Source organism: Aulonocara stuartgranti (genome assembly GCF_965226115.1).
Source record: "Aulonocara stuartgranti genome assembly, chromosome: 22".
Classification (NCBI taxonomy): Eukaryota; Metazoa; Chordata; class Actinopteri; order Cichliformes; family Cichlidae; genus Aulonocara; species Aulonocara stuartgranti.
The window spans coordinates 1952296-1976554 of NC_138957.1; the positions used below are offsets into that span (position 1 = coordinate 1952296).

The 24259-nt window shown below is 41.7% G+C and overlaps 1 protein-coding gene across 3 annotated transcripts; it reads right to left on the reverse strand.

The window, feature by feature from the left end:
- Positions 1-12: 12 nt before the first annotated feature.
- top2b (DNA topoisomerase II beta) lies at positions 13-24097 on the reverse strand. 3 transcript variants are annotated; one of them, XM_082521455.1, is made up of 36 exons: positions 23558-24097; positions 19061-19216; positions 18249-18339; positions 14921-14984; positions 14358-14503; positions 14168-14265; positions 12232-12444; positions 11613-11786; positions 11421-11522; positions 11192-11329; positions 10947-11085; positions 10091-10248; positions 9819-9944; positions 9619-9729; positions 9315-9420; positions 9099-9208; positions 8901-8993; positions 8643-8757; positions 8339-8460; positions 7739-7887; positions 7372-7603; positions 6498-6632; positions 6200-6400; positions 5916-6111; positions 5735-5826; positions 5471-5626; positions 5280-5363; positions 4825-5019; positions 4516-4642; positions 4127-4291; positions 3363-3582; positions 2970-3052; positions 2250-2342; positions 1955-2083; positions 1793-1878; positions 13-485 (listed from the first exon to the last, which is right to left on the reverse strand). In XM_082521455.1, exons 1-36 carry the CDS (start codon positions 23597-23599, stop codon positions 327-329), a joined length of 4806 nt encoding a protein of 1601 aa, XP_082377581.1. In that variant the 5' UTR covers positions 23600-24097; the 3' UTR covers positions 13-326. The 3 variants fall into 3 exon arrangements, with proteins under 3 accessions (XP_082377581.1, XP_082377580.1, XP_082377582.1); XM_082521454.1 differs by having other exon boundaries at positions 1955-2086; XM_082521456.1 differs by lacking the exons at positions 14168-14265; positions 14358-14503; positions 14921-14984; ... (1 more) ...; positions 19061-19216; positions 23558-24097 and adding an exon at positions 12650-12857 and having other exon boundaries at positions 1955-2086.
- Between the last annotated feature and the right edge of the window lie 162 nt (positions 24098-24259).

Here is a 24259-nt window from a genome sequence, read left to right on the forward strand (position 1 = left end):
AGCAGACTCGGGGACATTTCAGCATTTACTTTCAACTTCATGTTCCAAAAGGTACATATTATTTTAACAATTAAAATGTGCTAAAGCACTGCATTCTAAACTTCTAAAAGCTGCTTCAGACAAATACAGAACGTTTCAATGAGCATAAAAAAGAAACCTGTATATGTATAATAATAACAAGTGTAAAACATCTACACGTTAAAAATCATTGAACATCACCATTAATGAAAAGAAAATGTAACAGGAAATGTACAAAAGTCTGTTTGGAAGAGGAGGAGGAAGGGCAGATTTCTATACAGGTGGCGTTTGTGTGACGGCGGGCTACTTTAATCAAACATGTCGTCGTCGTCTTCTTCCTCGTTCTCCGACTCGTTGAAGTACTTCACCTCCTTTTTGGCGCGGCCTGGCCGGTCGCGGGTCAGAGCGCTCAGGCCGCTCATGCTGTTGCTGTCGTCCTCGTCGTCTGACGGAGGTTTCTGAGGCTTCTGCACAGAATCAAACCCTCGTGTTAATCGTTCACGTCACCACGAGACTCGGACGCTTTATTAAAGAAGCAAAACCGTAACACGACTACATGATACTTGTTATGAATGAAGAGAGGAAACATAATAAAATTCACTCAAATGACAGTTCTCATTTATTCCACCCTGGCTGCATTATGTGTGTTAACTTCAGACAGATGTGTCCAAAGGTGGACGCACATAAAACAGCCTCCCACAGTATATCAGCGAAGCACTTCAGGCCTCTGTGCTTGGATGACTTTAGCACTGAGGATACTAAAATCCCTTCTAGGGTTTTTCTCTATATAAATACTGGCGGTGGCCAGCAGTCCCTCTCATGCACCTGTGGTATCAACATCTTACATCACCTTCTTCTCAAGTAATCAAATTCACGAGACTGAGAAACCACGACCTCTGACCTTGACATCACTTGTCTGATTTCTTTGGTAGAAACACGTGTGGTGTCAGTTTGAGGCTACGTCCACACGTACCCGGGTATTTTTGAAAACGCAGATTTTTCTATGCGTTTGCACCTTTCGTCCACACGTAAACGGCGTTTTCGGTCACTGAAAACGGAGATTTTTAAAAACTCCGGGCAGGGTGGATATTTTCTAAAACTCCGTTTTTGCATTTAAGTGTGGACGAGAAAAACGGAAAAAAATGCAGAAAATGCAGCGTCAAAGGTGTGCGCCTTTTTTGACGTCACACTGTGCGCCACGTTATTGTTTCGGTGAAATGAATTTCTACAATACTGTTAATTCTACTCTCTGCAGTGTTTAAATGCTTACATATACACACAGTTACTGTCCCTCCACACATACGACTCGGTTCTGCTTCTAGACTTCTGATTGGCCAACATTTCTGCACGGTTAGGACTCTAGCGCCACCTGCTGCTTTGGCATGTTCATAGCAGCGTTTTCCTTCATTTCTGCCTTTATGTGTGGACGGGATTATTTTTTAAAACGAAAACGGAAAATCTGTTTTCAAAAATACCCGCGTACGTGTGGACGGAGCCTGAAATTCCGATGCTACCTCTTCTTCAAGTTATCAGCAAACATGATCTCTGACCTTGAGGTTGAGATCACCCAGATTCACACTCGCCTGATATTTTACGTAATGAATTTGAACTGCTACAGTCACAAACTTGGTAGTCCATTTTGGCTGATGGTGTAAAAAACACAAGTGGGGTGACCTGTCCAGGTCAAAGTCAACCATGACCTGGACAGGTCACCAGTTCAGCCTGGCCCCGCCTGCCAGAATCACACAGTAAAATGTCGTCTCTATGCACTTACTCTCCCCGGAGGCTTTGACATTTTCTTCATGGGGCTGTACTCGTCCTCAGAGCCAGAGCCCTTCCTCTTCCTCCCCCGGCCTTTACCTGCAACAAGGTAACAAAAGCTCACAACCTGCACTGTGACTTTTTTACATTTCTTCTTCTTCTTTTTGTGCCTTACCTTTAAGAGCTGGTGCTGGTTTCTTAGAGCCAGTATCAGAGTCAGAGTCCCAAATGGATTTATCGGGTTTTTTTGCTTTTGGTGCTGGTGGTTTCTTAGGTTTAGGAGCTGCATCAGATGGCTTCTTAGCTGCTACAGAAAACAAACACCTGGTTTTCAAATGCTGCACGTGCATGAGTGAGTAACTGTGGCACATTTGAGCCTTTGCTTTGACGCATCAGCAGCATCTTGACACAACATAACAGACTGTCACTGTGTGGTAAGGAGTGCACTGCTCTCTCCTGGACATACTGACCTTTCTTTGCTGGAGATGCTTTGTCAAATGCAGAGCTGCTGGAGTAAGTGAACACTGGGCTGTTGTCATTGTCGCTGTCAGACTTTGCTTCGTCTACAACAAAAACATGAGCATTCAGCTGCTGTTGTGTCTGCAGGTCACTGAGAGATCAGGCCGTTTGTACATCATCCAAATCTGCTCCAGACTTCTTTTAGTCAAACCTCCCAACAGGAGCTCTACTAGACAGAGATCGGGGGACTACAGAGGACATTTGAGTACAGTGAACTCGTCGTCCTGAAATGACTGCAGCTTTGTAACAGCATGCTATCCTGCTGAAAGCATCCACCAGAAGATAATGGGATAAACTGGTCAGAAACATGCTCAGTTGGTCTGTGTTGATCCTCAAATCATAGTAAGAGACCCAAAGAAAACATATTGTGACACCGTAACACCAACACCCTGAACCACTGATGCTAGCAGGATGTTTTGAGTTGTTTACATCAAATTCTGACCCTGCAGTTCAAATTGTGTCGAAGAAATCGAGGCTCATCAGACCTGGCAGTGTTTCGTTCCCCCCTACAAGCTTCTATTGTCCAATTATGGTGAGCTTGTGTTAACTGAAGCCTGTTTCCTGTTCTTCACTGACAACAATAGCACAGGCGTGATCATCTGAAGCTGTAGCCCCCCATCTGTTTCAGTCTGGAGTGTTCTCAAAGACACAGACTCCCAAGTGATACTCACCGCTTTCATTGCTCTTTTCAGACGCAGCTACCTTGGATGAGAAGATGCTGGCTGCGTCTTTCTTTTTAGCTGCAGTCGCTGAACTGCAGAGAGGGAGGAGAAACATATTCAACAGTAAAATACTGCCCAAGTCAGAAGGGAGAGATTGTGTGTGTGTGTTCATATCTTCGTGGGGACCAACAACCCTTTGAAGGCATTTTTGAGACTCAAAATGTGGTTTTAGTGACAGGGTTAGCTTTAGGGTAGGGGGCTAGGGAAAGCATCACGTCAATTAAATCTCCCCACAAGATATGAATCACAGACGTGTGTGTGTGGTGGGTGCAAGAACACGAATGGTGGAAATCCAGGTGCTGAAAGTATCATTGAACGTAGTGAACTATTCCTAAACCTTACACGGCTTTTTGTTTGGGTGACGTGTATGCTTCATCGTTGTCATCGTCTTCATTGTCATCATTATGGTCATTATAGCGGTCCTTAGCGCCAGGGAAAGCAAAGTCGTCTTTGAACGACCTCGCTGGAGAAGAAGGAGGCTCGTCGTCTGCGTTCTCCTCTTCATCTGCCTCTTCCTCATCCTCCTCCTCCGAGAAATCAAATGTGTATTTTGGTTTGGAAGCTGAAAGATGAGAGCAGGGTCTGTGTGAAACCACATTCTAACTGCCGGGGATTCTGATGCCACTCTGATGTACAATAATTAGCTGAGTTACATCAGACTCCTGTCAGAAGCTGAGTGATATTTTTAGCCCCGGGTGGTTTGAAATCAAGGAGCTGGCTTCGGATTGAAATGAAACGCTAACCAGTCACACTAAGCAACCACCTGATGCAGGCGGGGGAATAAAGCAAAGACTGAGTGGATTTAAAAGAGAAACAAAAGGAAATAAATGCATGATGCACAGTGTGAGAATTTTCATTTTGCACATTTGGTGCAGTGAAATGCACATTTAATAAATACTTTCTTTCTGTGTCTGACTCAAACAAATCCCATCAACCACCCAGAGGCTGCTTTAGACTTTCTTGGTGTCTAAACCGTTTCCTTCGCTAATGACAGAAAGACAAATAAATGACATCATTAACAATGCATTTATGCTCTGCACTGAACACGAAATGAACACGATGATCGGAGGGATGACAGTGAATGTTCACAGTGACTGTAACCGTACCCGATGCTCTCTGGGACTTGGTCTCTCTGGGAATGATGGGCTCGCTGTCCTCTAGGTCGCTCTCTGACTTGGACTCGTCGTCAGACCATGGGTTCCTCTTCTTTACCTTTTTAGCAGGAGCACCTGTACCTTTAGGTGCAGGAGGTTTTCTCACTTTAGGAGCTCCTGTATAAGAGTGAACAAGATTACCAGCCTGTCTGTTGGAGTGTTCACATAATACAGTGAAGCTCCTCGATGTGCTTTTTAAACTGCAGTAAATCATCAACCAGGGATGAAACCTGTAGTGTTAAACAGCATCCATGCATGGCCAGATCACACAGCATGATTTGTCATTTTCACTGCAGCACACTGACTTAACCGCTGTGTAACTGAATGATTTCTGCACTGACCGGGCTCCTTCTTCTCCTTCTTCACTCGTGGCGCTTTCGGTTTGGCTGCCATGTTTTCTCCACCTCCGCCTTCACCACCCAAACCATCCTCATCAAACTCCAGTTTCAGTGCTGGGTCTGAGTCACCCTGAGAGGAGAATGCAACAAACCTTTATTCCCTTTACTTGGACATGAAAGTGTTTTAGTCTCATATTTGTTTTTCTCAGGAAGTATTTTAGGTTTTATAAGAGAACGACACCTGTGTAACTGTGTTCTAGTAATGCTGTCATGAAATCTACGTCAACTTTGAAGCCGAAACACAAAGGTTACCTTCTTCTTTTTGATCAGTTTTTTGGCTGCGTCAGATTTAATTGCTTGCGTTGGAGGCTCCACCCTTCGGCCAAACGGTGAAGGCATAGTTTCCTCCAGGTTCATCTTCTTCACTTTGGGCTTGCCCACTTTACCCTTCACCAGTTTGATGGCCTTGCCTATGCTCTGCTCCTCTCGTTCCTGGGCTTCCACATTCTGAGAGGCAGAACAAAAAGATGAGTCATGGTTTAAATGTAGCAGATTACCAGATAAAATAACTCTGGACAAAAGTAGCCTGCACAAAAAAAAACAAAGGACAGTTGCTGCAAGAGTTCAAACTCTATGGATCTACTGACCTAAACAATACAAGACAAACACATTTCAGGTGAATGCTTTCTCCTCTGTATTGTTCGGCTCTGCACCTGCCCGTACGATGTGCGTCTTTAGAAAACAATAAATGGCAACAACAAACTTACATCCAGCTCCTCGATGAACACCGTCAAGTCCTCCTTCCACAGATCCTCTGGAGACTTTTTCTGCAGGTCATTCAGCTCTCCTCTCTGCACACAAACACGCACATTCACTCTGTTAATCAACACGTTACAGTCTACATATTCTTACATGTGAGGATGACAGATGTCAGTCTGTAAAGAGATCTATAGAATACCTTTTGGTCCCTCTGCTTAAGCAGTTCGTCCACCTTCTCTTTGGTCAGGCACCACAGAGGCATGTTGAGGATATAGTTGAAGTTTGGGCCTGATGTGGACCCTGAGTCCACTGAACCGTCACTCTCGTTCCCGTCCTTGTAATCCTCTTCTTGAGACTGGCGGATAAAAGCATGAAAAATAAATAGTGTGTTGTAGAGATTCTCCCTGCAGTGTTTGTGTTCAGTACCAATCATGTGTGAATATTTCTAGAAGCTCTGCGATACCTTTTCCTGAGCCTTGGTCCAGGCAGCAACTGGATCAGATTCAAAGCCTTTCTGCACCAGCATGCGGATGAGTTCACGCTTGGACTTGTTTTCTGGTTGGGTTAAAAACAAACGGTGAGATAGAAAAAAGGAATCCGTACTGTGTGCCACGTGGGTGTTGGAGGATTTTCTGCGTTCCTACCGATTACAATTTTCCCTTCGATTTTCTCGAGTACAAAGCGAGCTTGATTGGATAGTTTGGCGGCTTCAGCGCCCAGGTTGCCCAGTAACCAGTCCTTCCTCAGTTTGTAATAGTGCAGGCGGAGCTCAAAGAACTCCTTCAGGATGTCCTGGACTGAATCGTACCTCTTCAGACAGCCCATGTGGTCAAACAACACCTGAGAATGGTGTAGTTAAAAAAATGAAACAGTTCTAAGACAACAGCTGTGGTTAAAGCAGAGCAAGATAAACCAGGGGAATATCTACCATCGAGTTACAGGTGAGACTAGACTGCAGTTTAAAGACTTTGTGAAGGCCAGCTGCCTCTGCTTGGGCCAGCTTCTCCTCAGACATGCGAACCACAAACTTCACTGTAGCATCTGTATGGTATTCCTTGTAATCGTTGATGAGAGCTGGCGTCTTGTCAGTGCCCTGCAACATGGGCTCCAGCACAGACTCCTTGTACGCCTGCATACAAAACGGTTAAACATACAGACAGACATAAAAATATATTCCAGATCATTTGTGACTCTTTACACTCTCGAGAAAACAACCTGGACTGTACCTGTGTCCAAGTCCGAACAGGAAGCTCTGTGATCTCAATGGTGTTCTTGTCTATGACTGACACCTCTCCACTGACCAGATACTGGTTCTGACCCAGTTCATGGATTATCCCTTTGAAGTTTTTGTAGCTAGGAAGCTGTGGGTAGAAGGAAATCAGGACAGGGAGGTTAAAGCCTTTATCTACACTTCAAGCAACAAACCACAGCAGTTTGTGGAAATCAGAAGCACAGCGCGCTGATGAGGACTGTTTGTTCACATCTCTGACTCTCTGCACCCATCCTATAATTTGATGCCCTCTCATGGCCCACAACGACCAGGACAGAGAGCTGGGGGAACGAACCAGCAACCTCCCTGTTACAGATGAGCTTCCCAACCCCCTGAACCACGGTCGCCCTCTAGACACAGAATGAGCATGTGCGTGTGCCCCGCTGACAACCGTGAACAAGCTGGGGGGTGGACTCTGTGGCACTTCCTGCACGTGCCCTGTGGACACTCCTGTGATCCTGTTTGGGAGGCTGACAGAACCATAGAAACATCAAGCTGCTTTCGACCTACCTTCAACCACTACAATCAGTTAAGATATGGCAAGTTTCACTGTATAGGTAAACAGCTAAGAGGTAGAGCGAACAAGCAGTTTACACTATGACTTATCTACTTGTCAATTTCTTTTACTAAGATTTGTGATATAAAGTAAGTGTGTGGTACAAATCAGCTCCAGCCATCTCCAGATTCCACAAGACATTTTAAACTCTGCACATATGGAAATATGCTTGATATATAGCTGATGTGCTAATCTGAACCAGCAGTTTCATCTTTAAAATATACTTTCATCTGTCTCCGTACTTGGCGTGCTTTTATTTGTTCACAATGTTTACCATTGGCAGTGGGTCCTGATGCTTGAGCATTCTGTTTATATTGTTGACAATCTCTCGGGGGTCATAGTTGGGAATCTTGCAGGCCCAGCCTGTCCCGATGCCCTCGGCACCATTCACTAGCACCATTGGAATGATGGGAATGTACCATTCTGGCTCCACCTTCTGGTTATCATCATACAGAAACTTTAGTAGGTTGGAATCCACTGCTGGAAACAACAGCTTGGCAAGAGGACTGTGGGAAATTGGACAACATTTATGAAAATTATGCAGTGGAAGCCAAAAATGTTTACTCTGTCTAAAGGTGTCAGATGAGAAACCTTTTAGAAAAATACATTTGAATTAAAAGACATGCAGGCCTCATTTGTACCTGAGCATGGTGAAGATGTAACGAGGACTGGCTGCATCTTTTCCTCCATTGATGCGAGTACCAAACTGACCCAGCGGCTGCAGGATGTTCACGTTGTTGCTGCCCACAAAGTTCTGTGCCAGGTTCACTATGGTCATCATGAGAGCTTGCTAGAAGCACGAACGAAAGAAAAAGACATGAATTTGGGTAGTCGCAGTGTTAAAGTCTCAGGGTAAATATCTAAAGGTTAAAAAGTTTCAGTTGTTATTAATATGCTTTCAGATATTCCCGTGTATCCTTTGTTTGTTTGTAGGTTTGAAAATATATTTTACTATATTGTATCTGTGTAATCTGTACAATAAATAAAACATCAAGACTAAAAAAAAACCCCCATCTTCCATTAAAATTCTATTAAGAATGAGAAGTTTGTTGAAAATGAACACGTTTTCTTCTCAGCCATTTTTTAGGATGGGGTCAATATCCTCTCTGTGGTGTTGAAAAGGAGCAGCGAGTATTTTCCCGGGTATCAGTTTATAGTTAGAAACTCAGAGATGCGTGGACAGAAATGTCACGCTGTGCTGCGTACGATGGTTCATAACGTTCTTAATGATTTGACTGCACCTCTCCATGATGGTAGGCAGACATCTCTGCTACTGAACCAGCCAGCTGAGCGACCTTCACTTCCCTCTTGTCATTCCTCTTCAAGCAGGTAAACAACACTTTTCTCTGACCCGGCTTCAAACCTAAAAGCAACACAAACACCAACATTTACAAAGCTGAAATATCCAGGGCTGATTATACCTCGCATACATTTATAAAATACTGACGTTATGTGTTTGTTGGTATGTTAGGGATGCTTTCACTGTGAAAAAGAAAACTCGGCTAAAAAACCCAAACAGTTAAAAGATGGAGGAAGTGTACAAACCATCAACCAAAGATGGGATCGATCTCTCATTGTCAGAATTGGAGAACAAAATCAGCTCTTTGTTGATGAAGTCATTGTAGGAGAGGTGTCGGGCATGAGTTCCATACAGGTATTGCTGGGTGGTGGGGAAGATGAGGGGAGGGGGAGAAAAGAGCAATAACTCATCTATGTTTTCTCCATTTCACCCAAATCAAATATTGCTGAGTTAGCAGGATTCTGTGAGAGGAGCACGCAAATGAAAGCTTCTTCCATACAAACCTCTGGCAGGCCGTGCATCCTTCTCTGACGTCTGTCCTCCATGAAGTTAGTGAGCCACTCCTTCCTGTCGTCCGTCTTCTTCTTACTGAAGGCCTGAATCAAAGTAGCACATTGAACAGACCCTGAGCACAAATGTATGCTATAATTACTGGCTGCTTTCATAGTCTGTTTGTCCTAGCAGCAGTACGGCGTGCTCACCAGAGTGATGGCAGCGTCGTCCTCAGCACCAGTGTATCTGAATGTGATCCGGTGTTTCTCCATGTCAGCAAAGTATTCCTTTGCTTCTTTGCTTGTACTTGTTCCCAAACCTGCAACAAAAAATTGATCTTTTTATAATGAACAATTTTTCAGACAAAAACGTGTGATTTCAAAAGTCGCTCTAAAATCGTTTCTGAAATGATTCAAACGCCAAACCTTTGTAGTACTTTATATGCCAGGTTTTATAATTTTCCGTGTGTTTCTTCCACTCGTCAAACTCTGGAATGCTGTAGAAGGCCAGCTCTTGTTTGTTCTTAGTAGCCTGGAAATAAATGATGAGGAGGAATCTTTATCACAATGTGTTGCAAGTCGCTCTATTCGCCGCTGTCACGACACGCAAAACAAGACACGTGATTGACTGAATGATCTGAGTCCAACACACAAATATCACCCTGCATATTTTTCAAGTTTCAGGCTGCTTGATCGGTTTAATAAAATGGTAATGGTGTGCCTCCCTTACTTTGACAATGGGTGTGATGAACTCCTCCAAGAAGGTGTGTTTCAGCAGGGAAGGCCAGTTGTGATGGAAGAAGTTGATGAGCAGACCTTTGATATGGGAGCCGTCTTGATCCTGGTGCACAAGGAGAAGAGTTACTGCTATTTTCTGAGCAGCTGTGAGTCCTACCAGAACTGTGAGCGAGTGTCCGTGAGGCCGCTCACCTGATCTGTCATGATCATGATCTTGCCGTAGCGCAGGGACCTCAGCGACTCTGGGTCGTCGTAACTCTTCTTGTATTGGAGCCCGACGATCTTAATGATGTTGTTAATCTCGGCGTTTTCCATGATCTGTTGACAACATGGATGAAACGATGAGCAAATGGACGAAAACACAGAACAGAGTCAATGTCCTGTTATCACGTGAACTGGCATTTGTCTGTTTCACCTGCTTTTGTTTCCTACATGTGAAATGTCATTATTGCTCAGGCTCGTACCTGCTTGTGTGTTGCCTCTCGCACATTCAGGATCTTGCCTCTCAGCGGGAATACTCCATAACGATCCCGACCAATGACTCCCAGTCCAGAGACGGCCAGAGACTTTGCCGAGTCCCCCTCAGTGAGGATAAGTGTGCATTCAGAGGAGTGTTTGCCACCTAAGATGGAGATATGAAGAGGATTACTAAGTTAGCTGCAGTGAGCAGCTTCGTGTTGAGTTTTTCCTGCAGCTATAACAAATGAGTGGCTCCACAGCATAATGTGCAAAAGCACCTGGTCCCAGACTAAGAGGAAACTCAGAAAAACACAAACGTAATTCAGAAGGCTAACATTTTATATTTACTCCACATCTGACACACTTTTCATTTTGATGATTATGATGCTGTAAACAGGTGTTGATTTCTTTTTCCAGGACTTGGCACCTTTCCACAGCTACCATCACATGGTTTTCAATTCAATTTGTTTTTTTTTAATTTAGTTGTTACTGCGTGAACGCAAACTGGGTCTGAATAACACATCAGCAGAGCCACAAGCGATGAACCTCCACGCCGCACAGTCGGACATGGCAAATTCTTTTTAACTGAGAATTCGTCTAATAATAGACTAATATTTTTAAAATATATTTTCATGCATTATTGTTTTTCTCTCTGCTTGTAGTCCACCTGAAGTGCATATTTTTAGCAGGTTTACTGCATAGTGTAGAGTCTCAGGAAAACTGTGAAAATGACATCGCTATGACCCAATCAGACCCAACAGTGCACCATGCAACTCTCTTCTGTAAGATTTCATTAAGAGGTAGTTGCTTGTGGACATTCCTCATTTTAGACTTGAATAAAGAATGAAACTAGTTACATACCGGCATCATTGGCATCATCTAGCTTCGGGATGCCTTTGATCTTGCTGTGCTTCACAGATGAACACTTTTTATTCAGCTGTGTCTGAGCTTTGAACTTTACCCAGTTGAGTATACTCTCCACAATCCCACAGTTGGTTGCCTGTAGGTGACAAACGTTTTTTCTTTGAAGTCCAGCTACTTTACATGAGAAAAGATTAAGTACAAACAATGGTGACGGCTTGAAAAGAAGTGAGAAATGTCCTTACAGCCCTGATAAACTTGTCTGACAGAAGGCACTTGGACCCAAAGCTCTTGGTCTGGAGTGTCATGTTCTCCTTTGTCTGGGAGTCAAACGATGGATTCTCAATCAGTGCGTTCACAAACACCCAGATGTGGTTTTTCACCTGAAGTACAAATGACAGAAAGATTAAATGTTTTTCAGCATGAAGCTGTGAATTGAAACCAATGTATAAATAAGAACCCCAGTGACGTCACCTGGAAGGGTTTAACTGACACTCCTGCCTTGTTCTTCTTTTTCACCACCTCAATAAGTTTGGCTACAATCTGGTCCACCACATAGTCAATGTGCCTGCCACCCTAAAACGTACATGTCTCAGCGTTAAAAGAACTTTCTTTACTTCTGACAGCCATTTACACTTCTGCAGCTTACTACTCATATGCAGATACCTTTGTGGTGGCAATGCTGTTAACAAAGCTGATTTGTTGGAATCCTTTCTCGCTCATGGTGAGGCAAACCTCCCAGCGATCGTTCACCGTTTCATGCACCACCTTCAGGGCCACGCCTGTCTCATCTAGTTTGTCCTTCACATACAGGTCCACATAGCTGCGGAACCCGTTAACCTTCAGTGAAAGAGAGAAGGGTTATTGAACATATAATGTGATATTCAACATGGCAATTAAGTTCTCTTTATTTTGCTTCAAGCAAACTTTGGTAGAAGTAGCCACGACACAAGAACCACGTACTGAGGAGGCTATAAAGTCCTTATACTCCAAAAATTACACTTCTCATTTAAACAATCCAAACTGGCGTGATGTGAAGATCAGAGTCTGATACATCCATGTTCTTTAAAATTAAACATTCACACCCATTATCATCCCGTTAACTCAAAACACATACTAATTTCACCTTCAGTGCTCAGCATTGATGTTTACACTCAATGGTACAGTTTTTGCTATATTTATGCAAACATATACAGTGACAAATCTTTACACACGAACACAACAAATGACTACTTTATGGTTAGCTAGTGTGGCACGATAAGGGAAGACATAGAATGAGACTTACAGGTAATTTTTTGCCGTTCAGAGACACTTTAACTCCCCTGCAGGAGCCAGCTACATCATATGCTCTGCGGGTAAGAAGTGCTACAATATCTTTGTCCAGTTTCTCCATCTTAAACTTGGACAGGTCCGGCTGGAATGTCACAGAGGTGAAGTCATCTCCATCAAAAAACTTAATCTTGGGCTCGGAGGTTTTGGTCATGTTGTTCTGCCACGTCTGAGGAGGATGAAGCAAATGATAACATACACATACCTGGTATTTAGACATGGTCATGTGCAGGAGTCTTAAACTTGGACCCCCTTTGCTGTATTGAGTGAACCTGAAAATCTTAATGTGAAAACATTTGGTGTCTTAATAACTGTGCTTGTAAAACCCAGACAAGTGGACTTCTTTATGTTTGTAAAGATGTTTCACCTCTCACCCGAATCACTTCATATGATGATCATATGAAAACAGCTCTGATTTCTGATATATATTCTCACTAGACGTCTGTAACGACCCATCCAATCCACACATGTGACCACAGATGTCCTTAAATTAAGTTGTATGTAATAATGAGAAATGAAACACAGAAAACGGTGTTGAACACATGAAGAAAGGGAGGTGTAAAAAGGCATGGACAGTCATGGCACCAGCAGAAATCTGTCACTAATTAGACAGCAGTCCTGCAAATTACTATCAGCTGGTTCAGTCCCAACTGATGGCCAATAAAAACACGTCTCATTGCCAACATGTAACACAAGAAACATCTCATGATGGGTAAAATTAAGACCTTCACAACCTTATTGTTGCAAAACCTGTTCATGGCTACTGAAAGTTCCAGGGAGCACTGTTGGGGCCATAATCTGGAAGTGGAAAGATCCTCATTTCACCATAAACTGTCCACAGCCAGGTGCTCCCCACAAGGTTTCAGACAGAGGAATATAAAGAATTATCAGAAGCGTTGTCCAAGAGCTGAGGAGCACCTGTGGAGAGCTACAGGAAGACTTGGGAGTCAGCAGATACAATCGTTTCCAGTGACGAGGCCAACTGAAACTTTCTGAAGCTTGTGTTAAAGACGGGGTTCACTATTCAAAGCTTTTTAATACGGCCCTCTTTGGTGGCATCTGGTGGCCAAAAACATGAAGAACAAGTTGAACTAAAGTTGAACTTTCATTGTGAAATAGTGAATAGTGTTATGTCAGATTGATTAATGCTTTTGATAAATAAACGTCCTTGTTTTAAACACCTCACAGTTCTTTGTCCCTTTGCTTCTGATGTTTGTAAACATTATGTGCTTTTATCTTTACACCTTTAGTGTATTTCTAATCTATCTTAGCTCAATTTTATTTCCACAAATGCAAATACACTAGCCTCATTTTAAACACTACTATAATGATACTCTAGCTTACGTAAAATTGATTATTGGACCACTTAATAAAAAGGCTATAAAAACAATTACTATTTGTACTAATTATAAATTATTTGAATGTAACTTTTTATATTTCACCCCTGGCATATGTTAATTATGTTCCAGTTTTGGCACGTGAACAGGAAAGAGAACTGACTCAGTGCTTCTGAACCACTGTGAATAGTACCTTCAGAAATATACAGGTTTATAAAATTGGGGCCGTGTTCAGCACTTGCAGCTTTGATGGAAAAATACTGACGGCCGCCAATATTACCTCTCAGCCTCCTAACAGATACAAATGTGGTGTCAAAGTCTATATGTTGCTAAATTATCAAATTCTTTTGATCGTCAGAAAAGTTGACGTGTTAAAAAAATAAATAAATCAGAAATCTGCAAAACCAACTTGTGAAGTTTCTCATCCAAAAGAATGAGAAATGATAATATAATGAAACATGCAACAGGGTTACTATGAAACCCCAGAAACCGGATATACATTAGTAATATATGTGTGGTAATAAAGCATGAAAGGTACTGCTGTAGTTATCTCACCTGTTTGAAACTGTGTCTGTACTCCTTACATGCTGTTTCCACTGTGAACTTGGTGCTAAAGATATTGCAGAGTTTAGCACCATAGCCATTCCTTCCACCTGAAACCAATCAAACAGTCAGCAACGCTGCTTTCAGTAACTTTTCTGCATTCACAATAACAACTGAGTGATGTCAGACTGTCTGCATTCACCTGTGACCTTCTTTTCCTCGTCGTCATAGTTGCTGGAGGTGAGCAGGTGGCCAAAAATGAGAGCTGGGACGTACATCTTCTCGTCTTTATGCTCCACCACAGGTATTCCTTTACCATTGTTCCAAATGGAAATGGTGTTGGATTCACTGAAACCAGTATAAAAAGTTTAAATACAGGATAAATGTTGACCTCATCATCAGGGAAATGTATTACACTTTTCACTGTACGTCATAACCCTGTGGTATTTCTTTCTTGTAATGGCTGCAAAAATATTGTTTCAACATTGACACTAAAGGAGTGTGAATCCTTTTATCTTTTATAAGTGAAATGTATTATTCCACACTTATATGTAACCTTTCCAGAGTGTTTTATACAAAAAAAAACATTTTCAGCTTCCCCAGTTTGACAAAGTGACCCATAACCAGTTCCTCTGCCTCAGATATAAATTTCAGGAGGACACAGGAGGCAGCTTGTTTAAACTGGCTCAAAGAAAAATACATGCTTCATAAGATCAGCTGCATTATTTTTAATGTAATGAGGTAAATATAAAATGATGTACTCACGGGTCAATGGTGATCTTGATGGCAGTCATGTTCTTGTCCCTTTGTTTGTTGTCAGCTGCATTGACTGTCAACAAGCAAAACATCAAAACACAAAGTTGAAAGAACAAAAGTATCCCAGCAGCCGTCCATTACCACGGCTTATGATCTGTAGTTTACTTTATTTCGGCAAGATTTACGCTTGTGTTCAGAATTTATCTCAAAAACCTATTTTGGGATGATTTTTAGTAATCGGACATGGTCAAAACCTTTGACAGAGGCATTATAAATATCAATTTCCACAGATTTATTCCTGGGAGTCCACTACAGCAGTTTTGCATAAATCACAGTTCACTTTACTTTGACTTAGTTCCCCCCACACCGGATGGTGCATTGGGCAGCAAGGGATCGCCAGCGAGCTCGGTTTGCAGCCACATCTTCAGCCTCGTCCCATGAAAGATCGACCGCTTTCAGGTCCTTGATGAATGGCCGCCCCCACGTCTGTTTTAGTCGTCCACGGCTCCGTGACCCCCGGGCGGGTCTCCATGACATGGCTATCTTTGGTAGTCTTTCCCGATGTTGGCGAAGAACGTGACCGGTGAAACGAAATCATCGCTCCAATACCACGTCCTCTAGCAGTCGTGAGGCAGTGCACTGAAGGACCTCCTTGTTGGTAACACGATCTTGATATGAAATCTTGAGAATCCGTCGAAGGCCGCGCTGTTGGAAAACATTTATCGTCGGGTGATTGTTGCCGTCGACTTCCATGTTTCACTCGCATAGATAGCCACTGGTACGACTATCGTATTGAACAAACAGACTTTGGATGATATTGAGTTGGTGGTCGATCTCCAAACCGGATTCAAGTTACGCATGGCCGATGCTGCTTTTCCGAGCCGACAGGCAATGTCCTTGTCCGAGCCACCGTCCGGTGTTATCACACTGCCCAGATACATGAACTGATCAACTTCATCAAGCGGGCGGTGGCCAACAAGTACCGGAGTATTCGCTCTGGCATAACCGAACTGCATGACTTTGTTTTTGGCAGCGCTGATCTGCAGTCCGATCATTTTCCAGTATGGCGGTCAAATTGCGAATGAAGCGTTGAGTAGATCCGAGCAGCGCAATGTCGTCCGCGAAAGCAAGATCTGCAGTTCGTCATCCGTCATTTCCTTGGACTCTGTGCTCACCGACTCACAGTTCACATCAATAATTATTTATCTTACGTAGGGGCATGGTTTAATCTTCACTTTATCTTTAAGACCACCCTCTCTTACAGTAACAGTCTTCAGACTGTCTGCTAACCACAAACACAAAGTTTGTGGTTAGCAGACACATTTCAGATAGAGCTGAAAGGAAGAGAAAAATGTCACTTGGACAATGTTGTACATTTTTTAATGGAGAGCACCAACTACCTGATGCTTTCACATCCAGTATAGTTAGACACAGCACAGACTACAAACCCAGAACAGTGTTTCTGTGTGGAGCACATTTTCACATTGTTTTTAGTTGTTTGTAGTGGAAGCCTCTGTCCACTGTCACACCCAGTTTGGGATGAACAAAACCCTCCATTATGAAAATTATTTGATTTGATTTGATATACCTTTATTAGTCCCACAAGGGGAAATTTCATAAGGCTGCCGACCTATTGCACGCAATGGCGGCGCCATCTTACCCTCCGACCATACATACATTACACAAAGCATCACATGGGGAAGACAGGTCAGAGAGGTATAACAATGGAAAAATGCACCACACGAGGAAAGATAAGGAGAAAAAATAACTCCTCCCAGACTGAGCTCCAACAGGGAGATCAGTTTGAGAACAGAAAAAAACACCTCTGCACATGAAAAAACTCTTAATACACCAAAGAAACACACGAGTTGTTTCTTTGGTGTATGGTGAGTTCAGGTTTAGCCTCTCTCATTTAGCAGTTTTTAATTCAAGAGATATATCACAAGTTTAATCAGTTTAATCTCTTTTGCAGTACAATATTTCATACAAGAGTTACAGACCTTACAAAATCTGAAAAACACGCTGTGTAAGCACACCTCTGGAGTGGTTATCTTGGAATTTTGGAAGCCTTTGCACTGTTCTACATAGTCTGTGAGCCTAAATGTATCCCCTCCCTGAACTGATGTGATTGTCGCACATTTTATTATTAAGTCTTTATCACTGTCCGTTGACCTGTGAATACGGATGGGTAGTGATATCGGTTCTGACATAAACGGTAGTAACCAGACCGAAAAGCAGTGCACATTTCGGTGCTTTTTTTTCCTGAGATGTCACACACTTTGGATTCTAGCCAATCATTTTACCTTTCCAAGGATAGTAGGCGGGCCCAGGTACGTACGTTCTTTTAGAGCAGCGCTAAAATTTCATTAAAATCAATTGTTTGACCAAGATCTTCTGGACCTGGTTGTTTGTACTCTCCTTCCTCAATTATGTGAACCTTAACAATGCCCAAGGTGAAGCGGTCAAAGTCTGGCTGTACTTCACAGCAAAAGATGCAAACTCAGCAGCAACAAGTGCTTTAAGCTGATACTGTGATACTGTGCAAAGGAAGTAACACCTCGAATCTGATGAAACACCTGGTGACGCATAGCGCTTTTTTTAAAAGCCGGGAAATGCACCGTATTTGATAGCTTGCTGCGAGACCTCACACCGAGCACATCTACTGCGGGTGTGGTGCCTGTTATTGGACCCGGAGTTAGCAACATCCCACCAAGAACCCAAAGAGGAGAGTCCTGGCCCCTAGCCCTGCCAGTGTAGCAGAAATGATGAGGATGATGATGCAGCAGCAGCCGTTCTTCTCTGCGTGAGTAGCTTAATGTTGTTCGTGTGTAATTTACGTTGAGTAGGCTAACCATGTTATTACATTAATGCATGTAAGGTGAACTAGCAAACATCATCATCAAAAAGTTAAGGCCGCAGCTATGACTGCGTGCTACCTCAAACACATTTGACTTTGAATAGGTCATAAATAGGCTCACATAGAAATACTGTACACATCAAGTCCAGTGCTAACGGTGCTAACAGAACAGTGCTAACAACAGCCTGACTCAGTGAATAATACCAACATTATAATGATAATGCCTCATATAGTGTGTAAAAGACAAATGTTGAAATGTTTCATACACATATTCGGGATTTACTCATGTTTTCTTAAACTGAACAACAGATCTTCTATGTGCCCAGATGACGACGGCCCAGCTGCACACACATCTTTAAACTAAATAATCCAAATTTCTAATCACACATTAACAAGTTTTCTTAAACAATTTGAATCTTTAATCGAGGGGCAGAAACATTTTTCCACACACTTATTAGAGAACAGTTTGGAATCACTCACCAAGAATTTCATCAAAGATTTTGTACAGTCCAGGAACATAGGTGATTTCTCTCTGGTTCATCCCGATCTCTTCATCAAAAACCCACATTTGCTGGAAGAGTTGCAAAAAACAAAACACATTAAAAATAATGACAATAATCAAATTCTAATAGTAAGTTTAAGGAATGTTGAGGTTATATTCATCAGAACAGTCTCAGGAAGTAACAGAAGGAATAGGATTCTGAATTTAAATTTGGCCATTAAAACAGGTTTTCAATTATAGATTCAGTTACTGATTATTCCTTTAATTAAAATGTGAATGGTTTAAACTATAGCTATACTGGTGGACAGACGTTTGTATGTATTATTTCACTGGGCACCAGGACTGTCTTGGAAGATCCTGAGAGGGGACTTGTGTTAACTTGTCAATTAACTCTTCTGAACTGGGCAAACATTTTGGTACATAATCTGCAAAAGACAGATAATTTGTCCCACATTTCCTAAATGACACAGCCAAAGGACAATGGGCTCTGTACTACACACAACAGCAAAGATGGGAGACAGTTCAAAACCAAAGGACTTTTACTGTGAGCAGAGATCCTTACGACACACTTACAGGCAACCATTAATGTGCTACTCTAGCCAAACAGATTTTCACCTGAAGACAGAATCATTTTAGCAGATAATTTTCAGAAAAAAATTAAAATAAAGATCGTTATTCTATAAACTCCTGACACAAAAATAAGCTTGAAGCCCTCTTTGTAAAATGCCAGTGAAGTTGTACTGCAAGTACTTCTGTAGCCACCAGCAGAAGGCAGTCTCCTGGGACCCACCTGGGTGATTGGCTCAACAGAACCAATGTACGTGTCTGGACGGAGGAGGATGTGCTCTAGCTGGGTCTTCTTCTGGTACACTCGCTCCACAGATAACTTGGATCCTTTCTTGGCCCCTTCCATTTTTCCAGCATCCCCTCTGCCGTTCGCAGCCTCCTGTTAGACAGAATGGTTTTGGTTGTGAGTTCATTTATTGCTGTATGAGACACACAGGATATACACAGAACTGAATTTCATTGTTACTGGAGGGCAGGGGTCTAATCCACCATCTTTATTCCAAACGACATGTTTTATTTTTAGTTTGAAATAGGGCTGAACGATTATGGAAAATAATCTAATTGCGATTTTTTGCCCCAATATTGCGATTGCGATGCGATATGCGATTATTTTTTAAGGTCTTTGTCTTCTGTATTATTAAACAAAGACAAGCAATACATCATATAGTATGGCCAATACTATATTACATTAATTTTAAACTGTTCTTTCCTGGAAGACAGACCTCTGTTATGATGACATGAGGTGATGACTGACATTTTTAACTTCTTCAATCACAACAGTATATTTGAACATACACAATAGTTTATTTTTAGCTTACAAACATCTGAGCATAAAGTGCTGACAAGGAACCCTGGTGTAAACATTAAAATGAAAGTCAGTACAATGTGCAGATTGCAGAAATATACATAAACAAAATCAGTGGCTTTACCACACTCAGTTTTTCGACATCTGTGAACTACTAGACAGTCATTCAATTAAAAAATAATATTAAATAAATAAAACTAATAAATAAAAAATACACACATCTTACTGATCTCTGCAGTCAGTAACATTACACATAAAGTGCAAACATAATAGCAATTGTATAAACACACACACAAACACGCCTTTAAAGTTTAAAGGCGTGAAATTGGACGGTCTAGTTCTGATTAGCGTCGCCGCTGTCTCGGTGGAGTTTAATAAACTCGGCCGTCTGCTTCTTGCTATCTAAAATATAACCAGACACTGGTGTAAATTCTCGACTGTCTCATACTTCTGTTTAATAAGTTTTCTGTTTGACGTTTAGTCAGCTGTGTGAAAACCAAGGAGGAACCCACCCGGGGGATTAATAAAGTTTTATTTTATCTAATCTAATAACTTTAATCTCAGCCAAACCGATTTACTCACGAACAAACAAAACACTGAAAAAAGCCCAACAATAACATTTTTAGGTTGTCTAAGTGACTTATATATTACGTTTAACCCGAGCAGCGAAACTCCGCGGTGATCTGAAAATGATGTGCCGGGAGTTGTGCCGTTCTCGGCCGCATCAGTAACCCTCGAGCTCCCGGCTAGCTGTCGAGCTGGTGGGTAGCAGACGCCTCTGAAAACGTCAAAGCACTTTTGCAAATATGGGATATCTTGATAAACCGAGCAGATATTTGATGTTTACACAACTACTTTCTCGCCTGAAAATATGTTAAAAGTTTATTTTGTGACCCAGAAAGATTAGTATGAGTAATTTTAAAACTTAGTAGCGGCCGCCATTGCTGGAAACTGGAGTTTGGCTGGGCCGCGCTATGAATTCTGGGATATGGTAGTAATTTGGACAGCCTTCGGCGCGTCGCTGTGACGTAATCGGTCTACAAATGCGGCCTCAGGAGGATGCAGCCCATGAATTGTATAATATAATCGCAGCCTTTGCGGTTAGAAAATTGCACTTGATCATGTCGCGATATTATCGCAAATGCGATATATCGTTCAGCCCTAGTTTGAAAGTTGTGAAAAATACCAGCTTTAAGTTTTACTGAACATACATTACTGTCGAAACGTCTTGAGTCACATTTCATCTCTTTATGTTTTACTAGGCAGATGGAAAATAGGTGCAGCAAAAGTACTGAAACATCTGGAAACATAGATGGGATAGCACAGCGTAATCAGGCAATTCTACTTTTTTTTTATTCTAACAAGTTAGAAATATTTGGCATGATCTCCTTTATCCTTCAACACAGCCTTAAGTCTCTTAAGTTTTCTTTTAGTTTCTTGAAGCATTCCTCAGGAATTCTCCAGGGTTCTTGAAGGACATTACAAACCTCTTCTTTGGGATCAATACGCTCTTCGTAGGTAAATACCAACACAAGCAGGCACAACGAAAGCATCAGCACGTAAAAAGAGAGCGACTTCAACAGCCTCCAGCAAAGCATGACACTTTTCAAAATATGCAAGAAAATCGTTCTCTGTGATCGAGGAACCAACAGACATGTTCCACCCCTGGAGCCAAAAACACATCTTTGACTACAACCAGGCTATAAAAGAGGAGATATTAGCAGCTGGTGATGTGTGACTCCAATGTAAACAAATGACTCTGCCTAGTATTGGTGTGTAATCGCTAGTTGCACTGCGTATGACAAGATAAGTAAATAGCGGATGGAAATTACTGATGCAGTTATATAGTGGAAAAAGCAGCTTTAAGCTGCTGGTTAAAAAGCTCCAACCTTGACATTAGCTTCAGGGTGGCTGTAGCTCACGAAGCAGAGCAGGTCATCTGCTTAATGAAAGGTTGGTGGTTTGATTCCTGGCTGCTCCAGTATGCACGCCAAATATCCTTGGGCAAGTTACTAACCCAAGTTGCTCTCTGATGCATCCATGGGAGAATGTAAGTTAGATAGAAAGTAATTATAGTAGAACTAGTGCTCTTGTGAATGAGGCAAGTTGTGTAAAGTGCTTTTTATTATGTGACGATTTATGCAGATTCCTGATGATTTCTGAAGTTATTTCAGTTACTGTTAAACCAAAGTGTTAAATTGTTATTTTGTACTCTCACTTAAACATTTCTGGGGAAAACGATACTCAAACTACCTAATGTGTGCTTATATTTGAATTATGCTTCATCAGTTCTAGTGCTCTATAATTTCGCTCATCGCCGCACACTTGTGTTTCTTTTTGCAAACTCCAAACATCAATAAAACAACTTCAGTATATTTTTCCATAGCATCAGCAATATTATTTCTAATTTTCTTGAAATAATATGATATAATCTTAACCTCTACTTAACAACCACCATTGCACTGAGAGCATTTCTGACGAGGCTTCCAGAAACATTTATTTTCTCCACCAATTTGCTAAACTTTTTAAGCTGACCCTGCACAATGTACCGAGACATGCAAAATGTTTTGTTAAAATCTCGATGCTAAACACCTTGTTGGTGCAAGCACACTAAGAACAGATGCTTTAGTGACAGACTGTTAGTAACAGATAAAATGAAAATAACAATTGGCCAAGTTTTAATTGTAAGTTGTCTGTTACAACTTTTTCATAGTAGTGGTGAATTAATGACAATAAACAACAAAAGGACAAAAGTTTAATTTCTGTCTGTAGTTCATAATCATATGTTTTGGTCATGAAGTGATAAATATAACTATGCTCATAGTATTATATATGCTTTAATATATATTAATTGATGATATTCTAATAAATATATTCTCATACACTAACAAGCAGGAAATCCCAACAACAAGGGGGTGGGGGTTGGTCTCAGAAAAAAATATTCACCTTGTTTTAACAAATTAATAAATTCAACAGGCTTAAACAACAGATAATAACCACCGATCACTTTCATAAATGCTAAGATTCAAGTTCAGCCTATTAGTAAAATATACTCATACAGTAAGTCTAATGGTACGGAATGTAAACAGTGTGTCACACAGACCTGGATTTGAAAAGCATTAATTACAGTCACCTCGTCAATGCAGTGCTTGAAGTAACTAATTATTCGTATCAACAGCAGGTAACTGCTATGTTACAAGATTTTTGAAGCGCATGTAAACATCTGCATTTTTAAATACTTTAGTTCAAATCTGTTACTACAGTATTACTTACAGTAGTACTCATACAGCAAAAGTCGGATATTAAAACAATGTTAATGCTGCAGAGAAGTTTAAATGTAGCTGCACACCAGACGGTCGGTGTGAACAGGTCAGACTGAGGGAGGGCAGAGAGCGGTCTGAATCACCGTACAACTGTAGTGTGAAGTGCTGTGCTGGCTCGCACTTGTGATCATTTTCAATACTACATCTACTGCATTTTTCATCACGTATTAGCCGTACATGTAGTGGTACAAACAGTCATGTAAACCAGTCTCGATGAGACGCTTCTTCCAACTTTCGCTTGAAGACATAAACAAGGAACCATCAGGGCACAAAAAGAAAAGGATGAATGTCGCGTTTGACCTCCCAGCCCTTCACGTCTACAAGACTCAACCCAGTTCACTGCTTTGTACCCGAGTTAGAATTTAAAAACAGACTGTAGATGCCTCATCCTTAACAACTGTATGAATAGCCAGCAGAACAAATACACCGGCTGGCGATGAAATTTAAATGCCATCGAGAGGCAATAGTCGAGGTTCGCGCTGCCCTTGGGTTGAAACAACATTGTAAAGTATTGCGATAGCGCTATTACTTAAAAAATTTGTTTTTTATTTTTTTAAGCCAAGTTCGTTACTCGTGTGCCAAACAAACTTACCATCCAAGCCAGATCCCCGCTTCCTGTAGCGCCGTTGGACATCTTCCTTTGTGATTGTTATTTTTTTTCTAGCTCGCAAAAGGTCTTAGTTCCCGTCCAAGTCAAAGTCCGTCTACATAACAAAATGTCTTACTTGCTAAAACACACCCAGACCAGTCTATATCCCATGTCTTTTTTGGGTCGTTTAAAAGATAACTCTTAAAAATGCAACGAAACAGGCAGACGATTATTGCGTATCGCAGCTATTGTTAAAATCGACAAGCGCTGGCACAGTAGGCCTAAACTTCCAACAAAGATGCTAACCGGCTACAGGCTTTCAAATAAATACTGTACAAAAGTCACGCATTAAATAGGTTTACAATTTCACGTGAAAATGAAACATAATAAAAGCGCAGTTTATCTGAAACGCTCTGAAAATTGATTTAATTAAACACTTTGCATTTACACATAAAGCCTGTATTAGCTAACCGCAGCTACCGCTGTCCGGCTCCGCCATCTGCAAGATATACGCCGAACCGTCTCGTAGATATGCTGACCAATCAGGTGTAAGCTTTTCAAACGCACCGGCGTTTCAACCAATAGGACAGGTCCATTTATAGAAACCCTTCCTCCTTTTTTCAACACAAGATGGCGGTAAAAGTCCGTTCGAGCTTCGTCACAGCAGGCAGCGTAATATTATTAGTGCTACGAATACGTTGTTTT